Genomic DNA, 22,563 nt, shown 5'->3' on the forward strand with positions numbered 1-22,563 from the left:
TGCTACTGTCCAGGGTCCTGAAATAGGGGGTTCTAACTTTCAGTTATCTGTCTTCGTCTTCACGCTACTTCTTCTTAATATTCTTCCCTTCTGAAACCATAACATTGCGTCATATTCCAACAGAGCCACACGGTTTCTCCACCTCCACCTTCTCCTTGAACGATTTCCACTGTCATCCTTTTAAACGGCTCAGCTGCTTTAATCCCGACGGCTGACCACCGCTTATATGGGCACGCGTTTGTTTTAATATTCTGCTCTGTTATGTGTCCGCATAGATAAAAAAGCAACTGCATATTTATTTCACTCGATGTGAGAAATTACCAGAAAGCGGCTTTAATTGGATTTTTAGGCTACAAGCAGGCGTAATGGCCTGTAGCCTCTCCGCTGCACCGGCGCACTGCTTGTGGATATGAAATGACAGGCTGCCGATGAGCCTTCTTTTTTTTATTTTTACCTCTATAAAATCCTCTCTTTTGGGGGCCACATTCATATCTGTGATCGTTTACTCGTCGCAGATCCCCTGAGGAGTTGATGTCGCGTTTTTCTTAATTGATTTCGAACTGCGGAACATGGACGCGGCAAAGAAAGGTAATGTCTCTGAGCTTCTGTTTTTACGCATTAGACTAGTAAGAATACGCACGTTGTGTCCTCACAGTGAATTTATGCATAAGAAAATGGATATGATTTATTGCACTGTAAAACTATTCCAAATAGAAATCATAGAGAAATGTAAACGTGACATGACGATCAAACGCACTTTTACCATAGTTAGAAAATGCGAAGCTCGCATCATATTCAAAGTTTTCCTCCGTGGACAGACAGTTTAAGATCTTCTCTGCTCATTTATTATTATTTTTTTGTTGTTGTTGTTGCTGCTCCTCTGTGGTTTGTACACGGATGAGTTGATAAAGGGACCCGCAGGCTTACTGTCTGTGCAGGGCCTTGTCAACAGGTGTTCATGGGCCTACTTGGGGATAGTGCTGGGCTAAGTGCCACACTGCTCCAAATAAAGAAGTAGGTCACTTCTGGTTTCATAATATGAGGCCTTCAGGACAGAATACCTGTCTGCTACTACAGCCATGTGTCCAATCCTCTTCTAATTGTGTTAGATAATAACATGTGATAATCAAAGTAACAAAAACCCGATGTGATGAAGGGCTGAAAATGTATCCACTAGAACCTGGTACAAAGTGGTTTAAACTGGATTTAATTACTCTAAATGGATTCACTTCGCTTCTGTATTGGAACTACCTGTGTATATTACCCTACGTGAAATATGTGTTTACATGCTCAGAATAAAACAATTCAACCCTTACATTTTTTGTTCATCATGTAATGCCCGTATATTTAATGTTGCAACCTGGTATCACGGCAAAGTGTGAAATGGACACACCGGTCCACTACAGCCAAACGTGAAATAGCCACGCTTTGCATTGTCTAGGCGTGAAAGTTACACGTTTTCCTGTAGTGGGTGAAAATAAAACCTGCTGCATGCTTAGAGCCATTTGATTTACAGGACAATGTTACTTTTAGCAAAAACAGGTGGTTGGGGTTACTAAATGAGCACATGGTTGGGGATAGGGTGGGGAAAAAAAACATGGCTCAGATTTGGTTTCAAACCTTGTCGACCCCCATGGCTGTCTGTGCCATGATACTGAGTTGCACGTTCAGGATTCTTGAAAACAGAATATCCTCGTTATTGTATGTTTTATCTATTAAATTCTTTTGACAGATGGCCCCCTTGGGGGCGAAGCGGGCAAATCCGACACCCTCGGGTCCACTGGCTCGTCCAGGAAACGAGGGGGGGGGGGCCAAGAAGGCGATGCAGGCCAACAAGTCTGCTCTCAGGGCCCCCCGAGCTCTTTGCTGCCTCACACTGAGCAACCCCATCCGAATGGCAGCGCTGGCCCTCGTGGAGTGGAAATATCCTTTTTCTGAGTTGGTGGCATGTGATGTATGTTTACACACATAATCCTTCATTAGATACAAATGAATTGAATGTGAATATGAATATGTTGAGATGTAGGTGTTTTTTTTATGCTGCATTCAAAAGATCTTTAGTAACCTTAACTCCAATCTTCAAGCCCTTTGATATTTTCATCCTGCTTGCCATTTTTGCCAACTGCGTGGCCATGGGCGTCACCAAGCCGTACCCAGATGATGATTCCAACGCTACCAATCACCAACTAGTGAGTTTCCTGTCGACAGATGTCGCCTAACTTCTTTATACATAATTTAAGAAAACATTACATGGTCTGCCCAACTATTTACGGAAGATAGTGTGGGTCAAACAGAAGTTTAGTACACAGGAATTTTAATAAAACAGGTTAACACTGTCGGACTTACTGGAAAAAAAATCTTTACTTCACCAATGTGTTGCCCGATAAGTGAAAACACAACTAGATACTACTACACGAGAACAGTAAATATTTGTAATTTGCACATGAGGAACAAGTATTTTTTTGCCTCTGAGGGATGCCTTCTCTTCCTTAATTTGTGTGATTGACCAAAGTATTCTTACCTACACCCATATATACCTGACTGTAGTTTTAGACAGTCGAGTAGATGTGGAGACCCTATAGCTGGAGAACATGCAAGAAAAACGGGCGTTTGAAGAAAGGTCTTACAACATGGAGAAACTCGCACAGCACTTCAAACAGATACCGGTGCTTTGATCAAACACGTCGTTCTCTGTCAGACCTCTGAAGAGCTCTTTAGTCTTTGAAAATCTATCAAGGTGAACACGATCTCACTCCTCATGAACTACAGCTAAGCTTCTTTTACACTTTCTGGTTTCCAGGGCTTAACTTTCACCAAGAACGTCTCCTCTTGTTTTTTTCCTTAAATCATTTTCATTTTGGGGTTCTTTGAAATATTTGAGGGAACTATTAGAAATGTGCGCAATTTGTAATAAAAGTGCAGGACATGGCTGGTTAAATGGGTTTGTAAAGAAGAGGAAAGTGGGTATTTTCTGAAAAAGGAATGCACAATTAGTGAGGAGGTAGGTGGGTTTTCTGGTGGGTGGTTATGGTATTAGAGGGGAAAAGTGGGGCTGTGACCTTGGCCAGGTGACCCTGCCAGGGATCATGACTGATTTAAACACCAACCATCTGTCTCACCTCCCTTCCTCTTCATTCCTCTCCCTCTTTCTCTCTGTCTTTCTCTCTCTTTTTATGACCTTTATTCTTTAGGAAATTACAAATTACATGGACAACTTGAAAATTAGTCATATTTTGAAAATATCAGTGACATGACTGAAAAAAATAGATTAATATATTTATAAAATATATACAAGAATATGTTGTTTTTGCTGTTATTGCATTGTTTGAAATCATATTTAAATGGTTTAAAGAAAGTACAAGTCATTACATATTTGAGTTTAGGTGAGTGCAGTAAAAAGAGTAGCGGACACACACACACACACACACACACACACACACACACACACACACACACACACACACACAGAGTTAGAGCAGGATGGATATTAGTAGATCTCTTTATTGGATTTCCAAGAGGAGGTAATCTGTCACTTTAGGGTTTCTTCCTCACAGGGACTTAATATCAGGTATTATTATAATTTTTGGATCAGGTTTGGGAGAGTGTCCCTGATTTTGTGAAGACCAGTCGTCTTATATTAAACCACGTCATTCCTGGATTATAGTGTCAGCCTCAGGTAAAGTCCAAGTGACAGTGATCAGAAGCATTAAAGCTGAAGGTTACAGAGACGGGATCTGATGACAGACTTAAGCTTGTGGTAGGCAGTGGGTTACGAGGTTAAGAAGCCACAGATATAAACTCTTTATGACACGGCACTTTTTTTTCCATCGACCAAAAAAAGTCTGTTGATGTGCAATTTGTAATCATTACAGTTACTGAAGAAAATATGCAATTAAAAATTCCAGGTAATATTCAAAATGTTGGTGATTTCTTAGGGGTTACATTTGATTATTTTCTTTTTGGTAATAAGTTTATATGTAGAATATAATGTTTATTGTGTTGCTTTGCATCTTCCCTCCTGGCTACGTTCAGACGGGCTCCATTTATTTGGCAGTATGTGCTGAAATTTTTTGCCTTGTTTTTGATTGGTTCCCGTTCCAGTTCTTCTGATGCAGTCAGTTGTGATCGACACTTGTGAATTGTTTCAGTGGTTGTGCTTGAAAATCAAATCATTCCAGTCGTAATTTAAGTTATATTGAAGAAGTTTTAATTAAAGTTTGACAGTAATAAGTGTTGAGTTCTGTTGAGAGGTTTACATGTGTTAGTTTAAATTTATATTTCAGGACTTTTCAGCTTTATTGACCAGTTTCAAACATTTGTTATAGAAGTAATCAAATATAATAAGTTAGTTTGTTAAAGTCATTCAAAAAGTTAGCTCTTACATTTTTAATAAAGTAACTAGTAATCTGTAACCCCTTACATTGGAAGAATAACCTTCCTAACACTGTATGTGTGATGAATTGCAATAACAGTTTCCAAATGTCAACATTATACTCCAAAAATAACTTGACATTTTATTCTGTATTCTTCTGTATTTGTTTTTCTTTCAGATGCACTCACCGACTAAAAAAGGTTATTCCAATTTTATCTAACCATCTTTATTTTACCTCTTCTGTCGTTGTCAGGAACAAGTTGAGTACGTCTTTCTCGTCATCTTCACCATCGAGACCTTCACTAAAATTCTCGCCTACGGCTTAGTCATGCACCCCAGCGCTTACATACGCAGCGGATGGAACTTGCTTGACTTCGTCATCGTCATCGTCGGGTATTTTAGTGCTTCATGTTGTTACAGTTTCTATCTACGTATGTACAATCATTAATAAGATGTTAACTGCTACTTTCTGCCTCTTCGCAGGTTGTTCAGTGTGATGGCAGAAGGCATGACGGATCATAAGCCAGGAGAGGCCCATCACGCTGCAGGCAAACCTGGAGGCCTGGATGTCAAAGCTCTCCGAGCGTTCAGGGTGTTACGACCGCTCCGACTTGTTTCCGGAGTCCCGAGTGCGTTGACTGCAGTCTTTGCATGTGTGTTCCTGTGTGTCCTCCGATGTGCATTAATTAACAAGTGTGTGTTTGCCTTTGCCAGGTTTACAAATTGTGTTGAACTCCATCATGAAAGCCATGGTCCCTCTTCTCCACATCGGTATGCTGGTCATGTTTGTCATCATCATCTACGCCATCATCGGCTTGGAGCTGTTCATCGGCAGGATGCACAAGACGTGCTACTTTGCGACCTCAGGTCTCCGTCCTCCTCAGCTGGTTTTAATGTGTTGTCCATATTTCACAGACGTGTGGACTCAATGCTTGTCGGGTCTCCCGCTGTTTTCCTCTCCAGGTCTCATGGTGGAGGACGACCCGTCACCTTGTGCCTTTGCTGGGAACGGGCGCTTCTGTGTCACCAACGGGACCGAGTGCAGGGGCAAGTGGGAGGGCCCCAATGGCGGGATCACGAACTTTGACAACATTTTCTTTGCTATGCTGACAGTTTTCCAGTGCATCACTATGGAGGGTTGGACAGATGTGCTCTACTGGGTACACACACACACACACACATGTTCCTGGATCCTCCACAGTTCCCACACATCCATATCTTCATCTTGTGATTGTTGATTGCTGATCAATACTTATTTTTACCTGTCTGTCCCTCTGTGCAGATGAATGATGCCATCGGCTACGAGATACCGTGGGTTTACTTTGTTTCCCTGGTCATCTTTGGATCATTTTTCATCATCAATCTCGTATTGGGTGTGTTGAGCGGGTGAGAAGTCGCTGCACCGCAACTGTCTTTAGATGTGTTGCGTTATGATGAAACAAAGAAGCTGTGTCAAACTGAATCCATCAAATACTATATGTCCTATATGTCCAAATACTATGTGTTTATGGTTTTCCTGAGTTTGTGCATGTATTTATGTGCACAGAGAGTTCTCTAAGGAAAGAGAGAAGGCGGTGGCGCGTGGTGAGCTGCAGAAGGCACAGGAGAGCAAGCAGATGGAGGAAGACATGATCGGCTACATGGACTGGCTCATCGAGGCCGAGGACGTGGATGAAGAAGGAAACAAACGTTAGTTAAATGCATGTTTACACTAACATACACACTCTCATAACCAAACATTTCCCCTTTGTAGTGTCACATTTTTACAATCTTCCTCTGTGTGTCTTTGAAGGTGCTGCAATTGCGAAGAAAAAGATGATGAAGAAGTTTGGCTGGTACAAACACAGTGAGGAAGGAGGTACGACAAGCTGTCCCTGTCTGTTATTATGTTTATGATATTTGATCATCTTTAACACTCAGTACTTACGTGTGTTCAACAGAGTCAGACTCAGATGATGACATAGCGTACCTGGATGATGACAGCGGCTTCTGCGCGTCCCTCATGTAAGGCAACACAGAAACATCAGCGTTGTTGTAATTAATCATCACCACACAGAGGGAAAGTGTCATTATATTCAAATCTTTCTCTCGTGTTCTTATAGGGCAAAGATGATGGCCAACAGCTTCTGGTAAGAATTGTATTATAACACATAAAATGTGCATAATTTTTTTTTTTTAAACTAGTTTGGGGCATAACAATACATTATGGCATCGTATCATCTATGGCATTTGACTGTGTCAATCATACATGTCATATGATAGAACGCAGTCTTGTTTTCCAGCTAATATAGTAAAATAAAAAAGTTATATGTAAGGTAAATTTATGTCAAAATATTGTGTTTCTTTAAGACCAGAAATCGACATGATTCACGTTTAGTGACTTAATAAGTTTAAGAAGAATCATCATTGAGAAGTGCAACATGGGCTGAGCCTCCATGAAGCTACTTTCATGTCTTGAGAGCCAATTTCTCACTGCAATTAAAAATCAAGTTTGTAAGTAAAGATGTAATGACTGAGAATAATATTATTTGGATTGCAAACAAATTCTCTCAGTTTTGTTGGTTTTGGTCACAGATGAGAATTTTGCTTGTGTCAAAAAGTTTTGGTTTCTAATCAGACATCTTAGGTTGTGATTAATTTTTTTTTTTTTTTTTTTTTTTTTTTTTTATGCTTACATTAAAATGAACTGTATTATATTATATTATGTCACTATTATACTAATGTTTTGACATGAATTGAATCCTGGCAACATCAAAACATGTCAAAATTGGTCTGAGAATTGTATCCACTGCTAAAACATTTTCCTCCAGATTCAGTTCTGCATTTAATCTACTAAACATCTACTTTTTCTACCCTCTCTTCAGTGACCAGTTGTGCCAGCTGAACCATACCATGAGGAAGAACTGCCGTGTCGCAGTCAAAACCACCAACTTCTACTGGTTGGTGCTTCTGTTGGTGTTTCTCAACACGGTGGCCAGCGCCTCTGAGCACTACGGACAGCCAAAATGGCTCACAGAGATGCAAGGTAATAGAAAACCCTCTTCCCCCTTTTTTAAATTTTTTTTTTTTATATCTTAACATTTATAGTTATTTTTGATTCAAACCATTCAGAAGCAATCCCTGGAGAAAAACAAAAACATGTCTCCACATCCTCTTTGTCCCTTAGAGCGCGCCAATAAGATCCTGCTGCTGCTCTTCACTCTGGAGATGCTGATGAAGATGTACGCCTTCGGTCTGCAGATCTATTTCATGGCGCTGTTCAACCGCTTTGACTGCTTTGTGGTGTGCGGTGGCATTCTGGAGACGATGCTCGTGGAGATGGAGGTCATCCCGCCCATCGGCATCTCTGTGCTGCGCTGCATCCGACTGCTCAGGATATTTAAGATGACTCGGTAATTTCCACGAGAGCTCTACGTGCGGAAGGGAGCCACTAATTTAGATCCGTCTTCATTTGTCATGCTGTCTTGTCTTTTCCAGACACTGGGCCGCTCTGTCCGATCTGGTCAATTCACTGCTCAACTCCATGAAAGCTATCTGCTCCCTTCTGCTGCTGCTCTTCCTCTTCCTCATCATCTTCGCCCTGCTTGGTATGCAGTTGTTCGGAGGCAAGTTCAACTTCGACGAGACTCAGATGAAGAGAAGCACCTTTGACTCGTTCCCTCAGGCTCTGCTCACGTGCTTCCAGGTGATTTACATCTTCAAAATCTCTCACCGCTTTCCTCACTACTTTGTCTGTCCCTCTGTCTGTCTAATCGTTTATCTCCTCTTGTTCCTCTTGGATGTGTTCTTCTCTCAGATCCTCACCGGAGAGGACTGGAACGCTGTGATGTACGACGGCATCATGGCGTACGGAGGGCCCATCTTCCCTAACATGGTGGTGTGCATTTACTTCGTCATCCTCTTTGTCTGCGGTAACTGTATCCTTTTGCATTAAGTGATCAATACATCATCCACAGTGTTTGCACGCTCGTTTCTGATCCCACCGCAGTCTGAACATCACAACACCAAAAGTAAACAAATGTGACTCCTTAACTTTGTGATCAGACATCCTGCTCAATGTCTTCTTGGCTATCGCCGTGGACAACTTGGCAGGAGGTGGCGGAGAGAAAAAAGTCGAGTAAGTTTGACACTGAAAAGGAAAGGTGATGGAGAGCAGCAGCATCACACACATGTATAACTGACTTAATGGTTTTTTTTCTACTGCATTTGCATGACATTAACTACCATCAAAATGTTGTTTGAAGCTAAACACCAGCGCACATTTATTTATTCAGGGAGAAAAAGGAAGATGAAGAAGAATGGGATGAGGATGAAGAGAAAGAAGATGAAGACGCAGGGGTAGAGACATTTTCAATCTTTTTTTGTACACTCTATTGGATATTATTAGAGGGAAATTAGTTCCAACAGCTGATGTTTTGTCTCGAGTGTAGAACGATGAGGATGACTGGCAGGACAATGAGGAGCTGAGAGCCATCGAGGGACTGGAGGGTGAGTGTGATAGACATCCTGTCCCACAGGAGAAACATTCGCCGAACCGATTAAGACTGATTAAAAACGGCCTTTTCTTGTTTACTCTGTATTGTAGGAGTTGCTCCATTAAAGCCAGAGTTCTCCGGGCCCAAAGAAAAGATCGTACCGATACCTGATGGAAGCTCCTTCTTCATCCTCGGAAAGAAAAACTGGTAATTTGAGACGAAGCGACATTAACCCACGAAATGTTTGCGCAGCGATGCGTTGCATGTAATTTCCTTCCCGTTCTTCATTCTTCAGTTTACGAGTCGCCTGCCACAACCTCATCCATCACCCCTACTTCACCAACTTCATCCTCATCTTCATCATCCTCAGTAGTATCTCCCTGGCTGCTGAGGATCCCATCAAATCCCACTCATTCAGGAACATTGTAAGACGGAGCTTCACCAACGTGCTGTCATATTCCCCCTCGTGTTTGCATAATATTAAATCACGATTAACAAGACTGAAAGCCGATCTAACTCTTGTCCTCCTCAGGTGCTGGGATACGCCGATTATGTATTCACTTCGGTTTTCACTGTGGAGATCGTACTGAAGGTAACAGCTGCAGTGGCTGCAAGTGTCAAAATAAGAGTGGAAAGGGTATATTTCAGAAATAGATGGCAGCTGGTTTCTAACTTCTCCTCCTCACTGGTGTCTAGATGACAGTCTACGGAGCTGTTCTGCACACCGGCTCCTTCTGCAGAAACGCCTTCAACCTTCTCGACCTGCTGGTTGTAGGCGTGTCCCTCGCGTCTTTCTTTCTACAGTGAGTAGAAACCTGTAACACAAACTGCACACTGTTTTATTTTGACAGAAAAATCAGCTGCTATCTGAAGAAGAGACTTGAGAAAGATATTTTATTTTTCAACTGTGGTTTTAAACTTCTACGTTCAATCTCTTTTTCTATTATTGGTTAAAAAAAAAAGTTGTCACCAGTTTTCTAAATTCTTTGCTTTGTTGCTTTCAGCTCAAGTGCGATCTCGGTGGTGAAGATTCTCAGAGTGCTTCGAGTGCTCAGGCCTCTTCGAGCCATCAACAGAGCCAAGGGACTAAAGGTAAACAGCTGTGCTCCATGTTGTTTCTGCCCGTCTGTCTTTATTTCTTATTTTATATTGAGCATTTTCTATTTATTGTGTGTATATGAAGTAAATTTTGTTGCTTTTCAAACACATTTATTTTCTTGTTTGTGTGCTCACAGAATGTGGTGCAGTGTGTGTTTGTGGCGATCCGCACCATCGGCAACATCCTGATCGTCACAACGCTCCTTCAGTTCATGTTTGCTTGTATTGGAGTGCAGCTCTTCAAGGTACACACAGTCTCAGCCTTATTATTTATGTCCTTTCTGTTTTTAAACAGGAAGTGAGTGTTTTTAATGGCATACCTTCTCTGTGTTTGATGTCACAGGGCCGATTCTACAGCTGCACCGATGAGGCCAAACACACTCCAGTGGAGTGCAAGTCAGTGTTCTTTCCTTAAAATATATAAAGTTCCTGACAATCTCTTAACAGGCTGTTTATTTCAATAAAGGTGTGTGTGCGTCTAATTTCAGGGGGGTGTTTGTTGTCTACAAAGACGGGGATATGAACCACCCCATGGTTAGAGAGCGCATTTGGGAAAACAGTGATTTCAACTTTGACAACGTGCTGCAGGGCATGTTGGCTTTATTCACTGTGTCAACGTTTGAAGGCTGGCCACAGTGAGTATTAACTTTACATTGTTTGTCTGTTGCCTTACAGCAAGAAAGTTGAGTTGTATTTTAGCTCTATTTTTGGTGAAGTAAATATTTAAAATTTCAAAATTTTGGGGCACAATTTAATGTCTATGAAAAATGTGTGACGCATTAAAACACACTAAATTAAATCAATGTTTGCCCAAGAATCATGTCCTCACCTTCTTGTTATTTATCTTTTAATTATTATTTTTCATTAATAAAGGCTCCTGTACCGGGCGGTGGATGCCAATGCCATAAACCGAGGACCTATTTATAACTACCGAGTAGAAATCTCCATCTTTTTCATTATCTACATCATCATCATCGCCTTCTTCATGATGAACATATTTGTGGGTTTCGTCATCATCACATTTCGAGAGCAAGGAGAATCCGAGTTCAAAAACTGTGAACTCAACAAAAATCAAGTTAGTAGTTTCACAAGACCTTGATTTATAATTTTAGTTTAGGTTTGAATGCAGTTAAATGTGCAGTGAATTTGTTTAAAACTGAACAATGTTTGGTCTCTTCTTTTCGCCCTGCCCAGCGTCAGTGTGTGTACTACGCTCTGAAAGCTCAACCTATAAAGATTTACATCCCCAAAAACCCGTCCCAACTCAAATTCTGGAAAATCATCAACTCCAGCCAGTTTGAGTACGTCATGTTTGTCCTGATTCTGGGGAACACCCTCACTCTGGCTATCCAGGTAACATTTCACACACCTCGCTCATTAAATACAGATACAGTCAGCTTGTTTCAGTGTCGTTATACTGTCGTGTTGTCGTTTCTCTCTCAGCATTACGAGCAGTCGAAACTCTTCACCTCCGTCATGGACATCCTCAACATGATCTTCACTGTGGTCTTCACCATAGAGATGTGTATCAAGTTATTGGCTCTGCGGGTTCATGTGAGGATTCCCCTCGTTTACCTTTGAGAATAACATTTGCCGCAGCTCCTCCACTGTCTGTTGTTGACTCTCAGTTTCCTTTTTTCATCTGTGCAGCACTATTTCATCGATCCGTGGAATTCATTTGATGCGTTGATCGTCGTTGGGAGCGTGCTAGACATTGCGGTCTCTGAGTTTAGTGTAAGTTCAATTTCCAAAAGCCAACAAAAGAAATGTGTATGTTGTATGTTGTATGGGACTTGGTTCAGTTGGAGTGTAATTGTGAGGCCTCTCAGAAAGGCTCTTGAGCACCACCAGGTGGAGTGTCGCGTACCACCGGTGGTACACGTACCACAGATTGGGAATCACTGCTCTATTGCTTCATACTCCACTGCTTGTAGAAAAAGAAAAAAGAAAAAAACAGAAGAAATTCATCACTTATCTTTTTTGTTTTACAGCAAATCAAACAAATTTTGTAAAACTACACTCACAGGTTTGAGTCTATAGTGACACTCTCTTTACTGAGTCAAAGTCGGCAATGAGTTTTGACATGAAATAAATCTTATGAAGCGAGTAGCTCAGGTTGCTTCTCGTTCTATTTCCCAACAACAATCATTTAACTATAATATTAAGTCAGGTGCCAGAATGAAAACTATTACTGCCATCAGTGCCAAAGCTTCCATAAATGACACTGAAGTTACCTCATCTGTGCTTTTTGGAAGTTTTACCAGTCAACTAATATGTGATATTTATTAGGCTGATTCCAGAATTATTCAAATTAATATAATTAAAGTTGATTTTTAAACCAACATTTGTATTCCACATGGCAGTGTAGGGACAACTTCAAAGCAATATGACACAAAATATTCTGTATATATAGTAGTTAGCTGAATGAATACACTATGAAATATACAAACTGATGAGGACTCATTACCTCAGTATTTCCTATATTAAGGCTCCACAGCATGCTTGTTATTTGCTTGTTAAAATGATTTGACAACATTCCTTACTCTAAAAAAATGAAACCACTTGTGTTTGATGTTTTTTCTTTTCTTTCCTCCTACATGGTGTCTCTCCCCGATGTTGACCACCTAAAATATTGATCCAGGGAGGAGGCGGCCACGGTGAGGTGAGAGCTCAACACCAACACTGGAACATACTTAAGGATTGAGATATTCTCCAAAGCACTTCATCTAATGTCATGTTTGTGTTCTCAGTTTACTCTCTTTGTTATATATGTGTCAAAGGTTTTTATGTACCTGTCTGTGTCCACTTACTTTCTTTCCAGAGTGGTGGGAAAGGAGAAAGTGGAAAAGTGTCGATCACGTTCTTCCGTTTATTCCGAGTGTTGAGGTTGGTGAAGCTGCTCAGCAAAGGAGAAGGCATTCGAACTCTTCTCTGGACTTTTGTCAAGTCGCTCCAGGTCAGTGCCGCACAGAACAAAAACATCCATATAATGCAAAGAGTTGACTACAGTGTGTTGTCCTGACACTTTTCTATAATCATATAATCATGACTGTTATCTTCTCAGGCCTTACCTTATGTTGGCCTCCTCATCGCTATGATCTTTTTCATCTATGCTGTGATCGGCATGCAGGTGAGTCTTTCTTCTAAAAGTGGAGAGTTTTAATAAGAACTTGCCATTTATGTTTCACTAACTATAATTAATCCAAGTTGCTAATAAATAATAAATCAATTGTTATCAAAGAGATCCTCTGTTTTTCTTTTAGTCATTTGGGAAGGTAGCCGTTGATGACAACACACACATCAACAGAAACTGCAACTTTCAGACTTTCTTCAATGCTGTTCTTGTACTTTTTAGGTGAGTCCTTTTATTCCAGAATCAGACATATGCTAACCTTGTTTTTAAAACACTTATAAGACTCTTCTTTCTACACCTTTATTTATGATGGTCTTATTAAGAGCTTTTATTATGCTGAATTTGATACGAGCAAATCAAATTCAACAAAATTTCTTGCAGTCGGGAAATTAAATTAAATTCACACTTCTTCTTTCAAACAAGATTTAAAAGGTCAATGTAAAAGTAAAGGATGAATAAAAATGTGTCCTCGTCTCCATCTCCTTGTAGATGTGCCACAGGGGAGCAGTGGCAGGAGGTCATGTTGGCAGCTTTGCCCGGCAGACGCTGTGACCCAGAATCCGACACTGAGCCCGGTGAAGAGTTCACTTGTGGTAGCAACTTGTCCTACATTTACTTCATCAGCTTCTTCATGCTCTGTGCTTACCTGGTGAGTGAAGGCTCGCAGGATACAGGCTGATTCTTTTTTTTTTTTTAATCACTTCATTCTCAGTAAAACACTTTCCCTCGTTTTGTACACAGCCTCCCGACTCCAAATTAGATCTAGGTATAATTAATTCAAACTCGTGTTTTACAGACCATCAGGTCCAGTGGGATAACAGTCAGATGAAAGTAGAGAGGATAGTATTACAACAGCAGCGTAGTAGCAGTTTTAAAAGCTTACCCTGTCGTCTCCAGTTTCCAGCTCTTCAGTGAACTCCCATCAGTGGATTTGATTAATCCAGACAGCAGAAGAACCAAATCACCAAATCCTCATTTAAAAGGGTGCAAATATTTTGGTAACAGTTCCCCAATCTCAGCGCTATTTTAAGATATTAAATGGGTCAAACGAAGGTGACTTTAAACCTGAGCAAAGAGAACGTTGGCAAAGTATGTCAGCAAAAGTCACACTAGTAGGGTAGTCTTTGGATTTGGTGGAGAAGGAACAGGAGCGGTGTTCACGTATAGCAGGTATGAACTTGTGGCTTTAAGCAAAGTTAATGTTGGCAAACTATGTTGCAAACTATTAGACGAGATGTAAAGCAGGTAAAACAGGGGTGGTGGGTGTGGCTGTTGAGGAGATTAGTTCTAGGGCACCAGGTTGAGGTGTCGGGGGACTAACAAAAAATTTACAAAGATAACAAATTCTATACAGTGCAGGGAGAGGCAAAAGATTATTTGAAGCCTCCACCAAGATCATGTTAAAAGTTCACAAAATTATAGAAAACACAAAGTTTACATACATAAATAATGTTGCTACATAAAAATAAGGGAAACAAAAACAATAATGTCTATATAAAAGCAAGAAATACATTTCCCCACTGTGGGAAAGTAAAATCTATCTAATCTATTTATCTAAATTTGAGCGTGATAATGGATTAGTGTGTGTGTGTGTGTGTGTGTGTGTGTGTGTGTGTGTGTGTGTGTGTGTGTGTGTGTGTGTGCATCTTAAATTCCTTCTATGGTTTCCTCACTTGTGGACAGCTGACATCCATCAGTCTGTGTGTGGTCTTCGACCTTTAGCAGAGCTAAAATAGCTAAAATAGAGTAGGACCCCTGTTTCCTGCTGGGTTTTGCTGTATTCACAGAATCAAGTGGGCTGACATGCTTCCCTCTATATGAAAATATCAATATCATTAACAAATGCATCTAGAAGCAAACAGCTACACAGTAGTGTGATATACTGTCAGATGTATTGATTGTACAGAAACAAATGTGACTACTTCTATTGACTTCAATTAATTTGTAGCTATACTAGTACACAATAGTTTAATTGATACAGTATTTTCAAAGTATCTCTGTTCTCCCAGATTATCAACTTGTTCATTGCTGTCATCATGGACAACTTTGAATATCTGACAAGAGACTGGACCGTGCTCGGTACTCACCACCTGGATGAATTTAAACGGGTTTGGTCTGACTACGATCCAGAGGCCACGTAAGACTCATCATCCCCTTCCACTTATCCTGAGGCTTCGTTGCCCCTGTCCCCGCTCACTGTTTCCACAATAAACTTCTCTGTCTTATCAGTTCTGTGTTTGTGTGCGTCCTACAGCGGTCGTATAAAGCACATTGATGTGGTCACGATGTTGCGCAGGATTCAGCCACCTCTTGGTTTTGGAAAACTCTGTCCTCATCGTGTTGCTTGCAAAGTAAGTGAACACATACTGCATAGTACTGCACACCACTCAAATAAACAGTTAGGTCTGAATTCTGCCTCATCTTCAGTTGTGGAGTTCCTCAGGGTTCTGTGCTAGGTCCACTCCTTTTTACGTTATACATGCTACCCTTCGCCAATTTCCATCGCTATGCAGATGACACCCAGCTTTATTTATTTATGAAACCAGATTAAACAAATCAGTAAGTCAAACTTCAATGACATCTAAAAGACATAAAGTCCTGAATGACCTGTAATTTTATTCTTCTAAAGTCAAGTTATTGAACTCATTTTCAAACCAAGTGGTTACCCTGGATGCATCGCCTCGGCCTCCACCGCTACTGGGAAGAGTCTTGGAGTTATTTTTAAACAGGATTTGTACTTTAACTTGGAAGTCTGTAGGACTGCCCTTTTTCATCTGTCAAAATCAAGAACATCCTGACTCAGCGCGATGCTGAAAAATGAATCCATGCATTTGTTACACCCAGGCTGGACTACTCTAATTCCTTTATAACAGTGTGTCTCAATAACTCTCCGGAAAGCCTCGAGTTGATCCAAAATGCTGCAGCAAGAGTAATGATGAGAGTTTGTAGAGGAGATCATATTTCTTTCATATGAGCTGCTCTTTATTGGCTCCCTGTGAGGTCAAGAATACAATTTTAAATCCTTTTCCTTAGATAATAAAACTCCTAATGACCACGCTTTATTATATCTGAAAGACCTGTACAATATGTACAATATTATCCTTATAGAGCGCTTTACTCTCAGAGTGCAGGCTGACTTGTGGTCCCCAGAGTTTCCATAAGTAGAGTGGGAGGCAGAGCTTTTAGCTTTTAGGCTCATCTGCTGTGGAACCAGCTCCCAGTTTGGGTTATGGAGGCAGAAACCCTCTCTTATTTCAAGATTAGATTTAAAACTTTCCTTTTTCACAAGTCTTATAGTTTGGGCTGTCTCAGGTGACTCTGAACCATCCCATCGTTAATTTATTATAGGCCTAGGTTTGCTGCATTTCTTTAACATTTATGTTTTTAATGTTTTTTTTTAAATTTTTTTATGTGCTTGCTGTATGTTCTTTGGCATTTGTAAAATGTTTTGAGGACCATGTAGCATGGTGATTTTTCCACTTTAAATCAAATAGAACTAAATTGAATGAATCTCTTCCTCTCAGAGACTGGTTGCGATGAATGTCCCACTTCACCATGATGGGACAGTCACCTTCAGCGCCACTCTGTTTGCTCTTGTGCGAACCTCACTCAAGATCAAGACTGAAGGTTAGACCTTCTACATAAACAAAAAACACCTGAAAGCTCATTGTACTTGTAGGAGACGTCCTGAGTCAGTGATATAAGGTTGTTATGATTAAAAGATCTGTTTTTTTGTGCTCCTCTCAGGCCCCATCGACCAGCAGAATGAAGAGCTGAAGGTGATTATTAAGAAGCTCTGGAAACGCACGAAGCCTAAACTCATCGATGAAGTCATTCCTCCCCCTAGAGGTACGCCACAAAATCACATAGCTGTCTACTGACACTGATATGAAAAGTAAAGAAAACCTAAATCGCTCTACGTATTGAATGAAGCTTTTGTTTTCAAAAACAAGAAAAACTATATATTTACATTCATAAATCTCATCATCCAAAGAAATCCAACAATCAGTTTTCTTTGTCTCACTTTTCTTTTGCCTTCAGGGGATGAGGTGACATGTGGGAAGTTTTATGCCAGCTTCTTGATTCAAGACTATTTCAAAAAGTACCGAAAGAGAAAAGAGAGGGAGAGGAAATCCAAAAAGAAGGACAGAGCAGCTTCTCTGCAGGTAACCTAAATGTTTTCTGACATAAAAAGGTATGATTTTTCCACAATAAAGTTAAACTGTCTTGTTAGAATTTCTCATAGTTATATATACTGCTTCTCCCTCATTGAAATATCTCAAATATTTTATCTTTTTTGTTATAAAAGTGTAACTGAGACGTCTCAGTGTGTTCTCGCATAAAAGGAAACTGCATATAGAATAATGTTTGGCTTCTAAACTATTTGTGATGTAACACAATAAAAATCATTTCTGTTCATCAGAGGTTTAAGGTGATCACAGAGAAACATTCCTCCTTCAGATGAAGAGTTTGATCTTCTGGTGTTAAACTCTGCATCTTTCTGCAGAGAAGAGCTCCAAGTAAAGAAACAATCAAATCATTTTTCAATGGCGGGAGACTTTAACTTTGTAGTTTCTTTCTGGAAATGTGCCAGAAAATCATCATAAACACCTGGCAAACATAATCTATGTCGATTTTTGAGTATATTTGTGTGTTCTTAGCAAGGGCTGCGGACGCTGCAGGACCTGGCTCCAGAGATGCGTCTGGCGATGGCCTGTGACCTGGAGGACGAGGAGGGCGCAGAGGCAGAGATGATGGTTGACGAGATATTCGACAGTGGAACCTCAGCCGCCACCACGCCCGCCAGCACACCGATGCCACCTCCCGAAAGGCTCGTAGAACAGACGAAGGTCATCGTCGAACCCGAGCCCGAGATCACCAGCGTGATCACCGAGCAGGTGGTGGGCTTGCAGGACCACCAGAGACCAGGATCGGAGCTGGCTGGCGTCAGCGTTGTGACAGACCAGCCTGTGAAGTCCGAGCCTCTACCCATCATGTGCGTCACTGACTTGTAGTATATTCACCCATTGGTAATCTTTAAATGAGTTGTTTCCTTACTTGTTGTCTCCTGTTCTCATCAGCAGAGTGGCCCCCGTCACTAATTTGCCACCTCCTCCATCTCCTCCTCCTCCTCCTCCTCCGCCGGAGGTATCAAATGAAGGAGAGGTCGTCACTGCAGAACCTCCAGTGGTGGAAACAAGAGTAGAAGCTGAGCCGGTTTATTACAATGAAGGAGATGCTGCAAGTCTAGCATCAATAGACGGGTAAGAAAATGCAAGAAGGTCAGGCGAGAGATGGAGTAGAAATGTAATAAATGAAGCCAGGAGGCTCTAGTTTTGCATAAAGAGCAGAAACAAGAGTGAAACAGTTACGCTGGTTCGCACTGAAGTAGAAGAATCTACCAATCACCACTTCTAATTCGATTTTATCCTCTATCTAATCAATCTCACAGGTACATATATCCAGAGGCTGTGTCTCCTCAACCACCTGATAATGGCTACAGTGTTCACAGTCTTGAAAGAGCTAGCAGCATTGGGGAGATACCTTATGAGTCCCATGATCCCAATGGCTTCGTTAGACGCGGTTACGCCGACGCCAACATGAATGGAGGAAGCGTGGCTGCAAGTCCCACTCCCTACAACGGCAATGGCTACGATAGCAATGGCTACACAGGCTACAATGGGAACGGCAGCGTCTTCAGCACCAACGGTAACGGAAGTATGATTGGTGGCAGCCACGAAAACGGCAGCGCTGACGGTAGTTACAGTGGAAACGGCTACAATGGAAGTGAGAACAACGGCACGCAGTTCGTCAGAAGGCGGCTACTTCCTGCCATACCCAGAGGTGAGAAACTTAAACCACAACTCACAGTTTTAGGGGTTTTTTTCTTCTTCCTTGAAGGAACAAGATTAGAAGTAGCAGACACTGCACATAGTACGCTGTAAATGGCATGTTTGTGCATTTAATAACTGGCATGACATTAGTGTTGTAATGATCATTCTGTCCCAGGAAAAATAAACGTCACAAATAGGAATATACTAAATTCATTGTTAAGGTAATTTTTCACACAAAATTACCAAATACTTTATGGTTACAAGTGTTGAGACAAAACAAAATGTTTGATTTTGACTATATGATGTGTATTCTACACATCCCATACCTATATGTATTAGATTACTTCTATAATAACAGCTCGGAGGAGAATAACTCCTATTCTATCCCAGAATGGATTTACCATCAGGGCTTTTATCGATTTAAAACCGTCAGTCTCGAGGCTGCTAGAACAATAAGTTCACTGAGAAATAACGCTTTACTTTAACGATTCTGGGTAATAATTACAAATCACATATTTATGGAATTTAAGTTGTAGACTTTCACTTCACATCCACAAGGTTGGAGTACTAACAGAGCGACGCAGGAAACAGCTCCGGGATATTAAACTTTAATTGTGTGTCTTTGTGTTTGTTGCAGTTTGATCAACTGAAGAAAGTAAACGATCAGCTGAAATTATAACTTTACATCCCATTTTAGATTGAACACACTCCTTCACATATTTCATCAGTTCATGTTAACACCATCAAAACACAAACAAGGGGTCACAATTGACCAAAAAGTCATTTCTGGCCCTCAGGCCTCCTAGTGGATGAATGCAGTCACGCTAATGCTAAATCTCTCCACGCAGGGTTAAAGTCACGCACCCAGATCAGTTTTCTAACATCTACCCGCATGTTGTTTCAGGTCGTAAGCCGACCTTTAACTTCCAGTGTCTGAGGCCACAGAGCACCGTAGATGACCTCCCCATCCCAGGAAACTACCACGGCAACACATCTCCATCCAGATCCCGTCTGCAGGTAAAACTGGAACACACACACACACACACACACACACACACACACACACACACTCTCCCAGAAATGACAGTGTTCATACAGAGTGTTTCTCATCTCCTTGCGCTCTCCTCTGTCAGACCCAGCACAGCCTGGACTCCCGGCCCAGCAGCGTGTCCCCCATGTCTTCTGCCTCCTGGGCGAACACGGCAGCAGCTGGCGCCCCTCCTCTTTCAGGAATGATTGCCCCTCCCGGGCGCAGGGGCAAGCTCCTCTACACTCCTATGATGCTGGTGGACGAGGCCACCGGTACCCGTCAGCATCTGTGGAGCGACGGCTCTGCCAGCCTTCCAGCAGGAAAGGGTCCCGGCTGGTACCCCGGTCAGACCAGGACCTTCACCAGTGTCAGGATGCCGCCTCCCGTCAACCAGGGCTACGTGAACAAAGGCAGCGCAGACAGTCTGGTCGAGTCGGTGAGTAATCACGGAGCAGGGGATATTTTTGTGAATAAGAAACTTTTAATAGCTACCAGTGTGTACATGTACGGTATTTAAAAAAACTTTTACACATGTATCTGCTGACATGTTACAGCAATATTGAAGAATACGTTCACAATTTTTCAAGTCTGTCTTCAGCCGGGCTCAGACGACACAAATTCAGTCCAATATTTACATGTTGCCAACACATTTTCAGTGTCAGGCACAAATATGAACTTCGGGAATAACAAACAAGCCTTCTAGGGTGACATAACTAAAGAAAGAACAATGCGGCATGTGGGACACCACATGACACCCCAACGAAAAATCTCAAACATGTCCGAATTTCTTTGTTTTTACCTGCCTAATTTGCCATACCCTTCAACTTGCTCTTTGATGTCAACCAATAGGATGACAGAGGGCATCACACACAGTGCCTCTGTAGCCGTGATGGACAACTTCTTTACCATGTTCCCAGGCGACACAGTAACTCGTGCATGAATGTGAACGATGACTGGTCCGGGTCATACTTGTCGTGGTACCAGTCTCCCAACACAAACACGGAAAGAATTTATGACCTGGTTGCCTCAACTGAAATAGTTACCATTGTGAAAGATAAATAAATCATGCAGTCTGAGCCCAGCTGTAAAACAATAGCCAATAAAAAAAAAATGTTTTTTACTGAAAGGACGATAACTGATGAGGCCTCATAACCAATACAGAGAATCTCTGGAAGGGATTTTTGCCTCCAAAATCAGACTATAAATTGTGTCACCCAGCACTTACATTAGAATCACATTAGGAAGGGAGCTCCTAATGACCAGTAAGATCTGCTTCAATGTTCGTTCTGGCACCTATTGTTTTAAGACAGACTAGAAAACTGTGATCCTGTCCTTTAAGAAACTCTAATATCCATGCTCATACATTTATAGTAAATACAACTCATACAAGGTTAACAGAAGACAAAGCAATTCTACTATTGGCTAAATTTGATCAGTAAAAATATGATATTGATTTTTAAAGCTGATATCAGCTGATACATTTTGTCACATATATCTGTGCACCACTGAGAGTCATGTGAAAATCTCTCTCGTTCTTCTAAGTGCACTCTAAACCCATCTGCAGCCTCTCTAATGTTTACATTGTGACAGAAGGAATAACAAAATTAGTCTTTCAGCTGATAAAACTCGCTGTGCTTTGGACATAATGACCAACAAACTTGAATTTTATGTTTTATGTTTTTTATGCGTTTGGAGACCGAACAAGAAGCAGACAAAATAATCCTGTCACACATGTTTTCTTCCCGCCAACAACAGATCTTGATCTCCGAGGGTCTCGGCGTCTACGCAAGGGACCCCAAGTTTGTGAGCTTCGCCAAGCGGGAGATCGCTGAAGCCTGTCACATGACCCTGGGCGACATGGAGAACGCTGCTGCCGACCTGATAGCACGCGGAGCAAGTCAGTCGATTTCTCACTTCGAGGATGAACTGGCCGACGAAATGAACTGCGTGATTTCTTACTGAGATCAGTGAAACTGAAATAAGAGTGTGAGAACATAAATATGAAGTCTGTAAAAAACAACAAAAAGAAGAGTAAAATCTTTTATGTGGTGTGTGTTTACATCCGTTGTGAGGACAAAAAGTTATCACACGTTATGATATGCTTTTGTTTGTCAATGCCAAAACACACACACACACACACACACACACGCACAGGTTTAAAGAACAAATGTGGCAGGACTCAACAGAACTGAACTGGCTGAGGAACACACTGCTGCACTGTCACGACAAAGGACCGTTTGTTTGCATTGTGCTCTCGTTTTGTACTGTACTTAAATTGTTGTCACTTTTTACGCCTGTGTGTTCAGCTGCAGTCAAGGCAAATAAACTGTAATATAAGAATATATGAAACGAAAACACAGATCAATAAAACATCTGTACTTTTTACACAGATGACGAGTCCAAATGTTTAAGAGTAATATTTCATTATATTGAATATCCTCTAAGATGCAACAAACCTCTGGCAAAAATGTTGAATTTAAGTTTTTGATTTGTTGTGACTGTGGTTGGGAGGCTAACAAATGTGCACCAATAAAATATCATGTTTTATCTAATGTATGTTTCATTTAATTGTTTTTACTCTTGTGCTGTAATAGTGTGACTTTACCTCAAAGATTTTTGCT

The 22,563-nt window shown here is 41.2% G+C and overlaps 1 protein-coding gene across 1 annotated transcript; it reads left to right on the forward strand.

The window, feature by feature from the left end:
• Positions 1-569: 569 nt before the first annotated feature.
• LOC138193520 (voltage-dependent L-type calcium channel subunit alpha-1D-like) lies at positions 570-22,472 on the forward strand. The gene is given in 48 exon segments (XM_069141644.1): positions 570-588; positions 1,733-1,800; positions 1,802-1,942; positions 2,085-2,189; positions 4,626-4,765; positions 4,856-5,001; positions 5,087-5,239; positions 5,336-5,532; positions 5,655-5,758; positions 5,919-6,061; positions 6,165-6,230; positions 6,313-6,376; positions 6,475-6,501; positions 7,237-7,397; positions 7,539-7,764; positions 7,850-8,057; positions 8,169-8,289; positions 8,417-8,489; positions 8,647-8,710; positions 8,803-8,860; positions 8,958-9,054; positions 9,143-9,313; positions 9,355-9,439; positions 9,544-9,650; positions 9,852-9,939; positions 10,083-10,190; positions 10,289-10,341; positions 10,434-10,580; positions 10,819-11,020; positions 11,140-11,298; positions 11,389-11,499; positions 11,596-11,679; positions 12,587-12,607; positions 12,767-12,901; positions 13,010-13,075; positions 13,209-13,300; positions 13,568-13,727; positions 15,088-15,215; positions 15,333-15,429; positions 16,603-16,705; positions 16,826-16,927; positions 17,120-17,244; positions 17,740-18,074; positions 18,160-18,342; positions 18,531-18,922; positions 19,817-19,929; positions 20,046-20,378; positions 21,698-22,472. Coding segments are annotated over 48 exon segments (6,288 nt in total). The 3' UTR covers positions 21,905-22,472.
• Positions 22,473-22,563: the final 91 nt, after the last annotated feature.

This window comes from Embiotoca jacksoni, unplaced genomic scaffold, assembly GCF_022577435.1.
Source record: "Embiotoca jacksoni isolate LCO1_2020_lvr unplaced genomic scaffold, fEmbJac1.0.p SCAF_9, whole genome shotgun sequence".
NCBI classification, from domain to species: Eukaryota; Metazoa; Chordata; class Actinopteri; family Embiotocidae; genus Embiotoca; species Embiotoca jacksoni.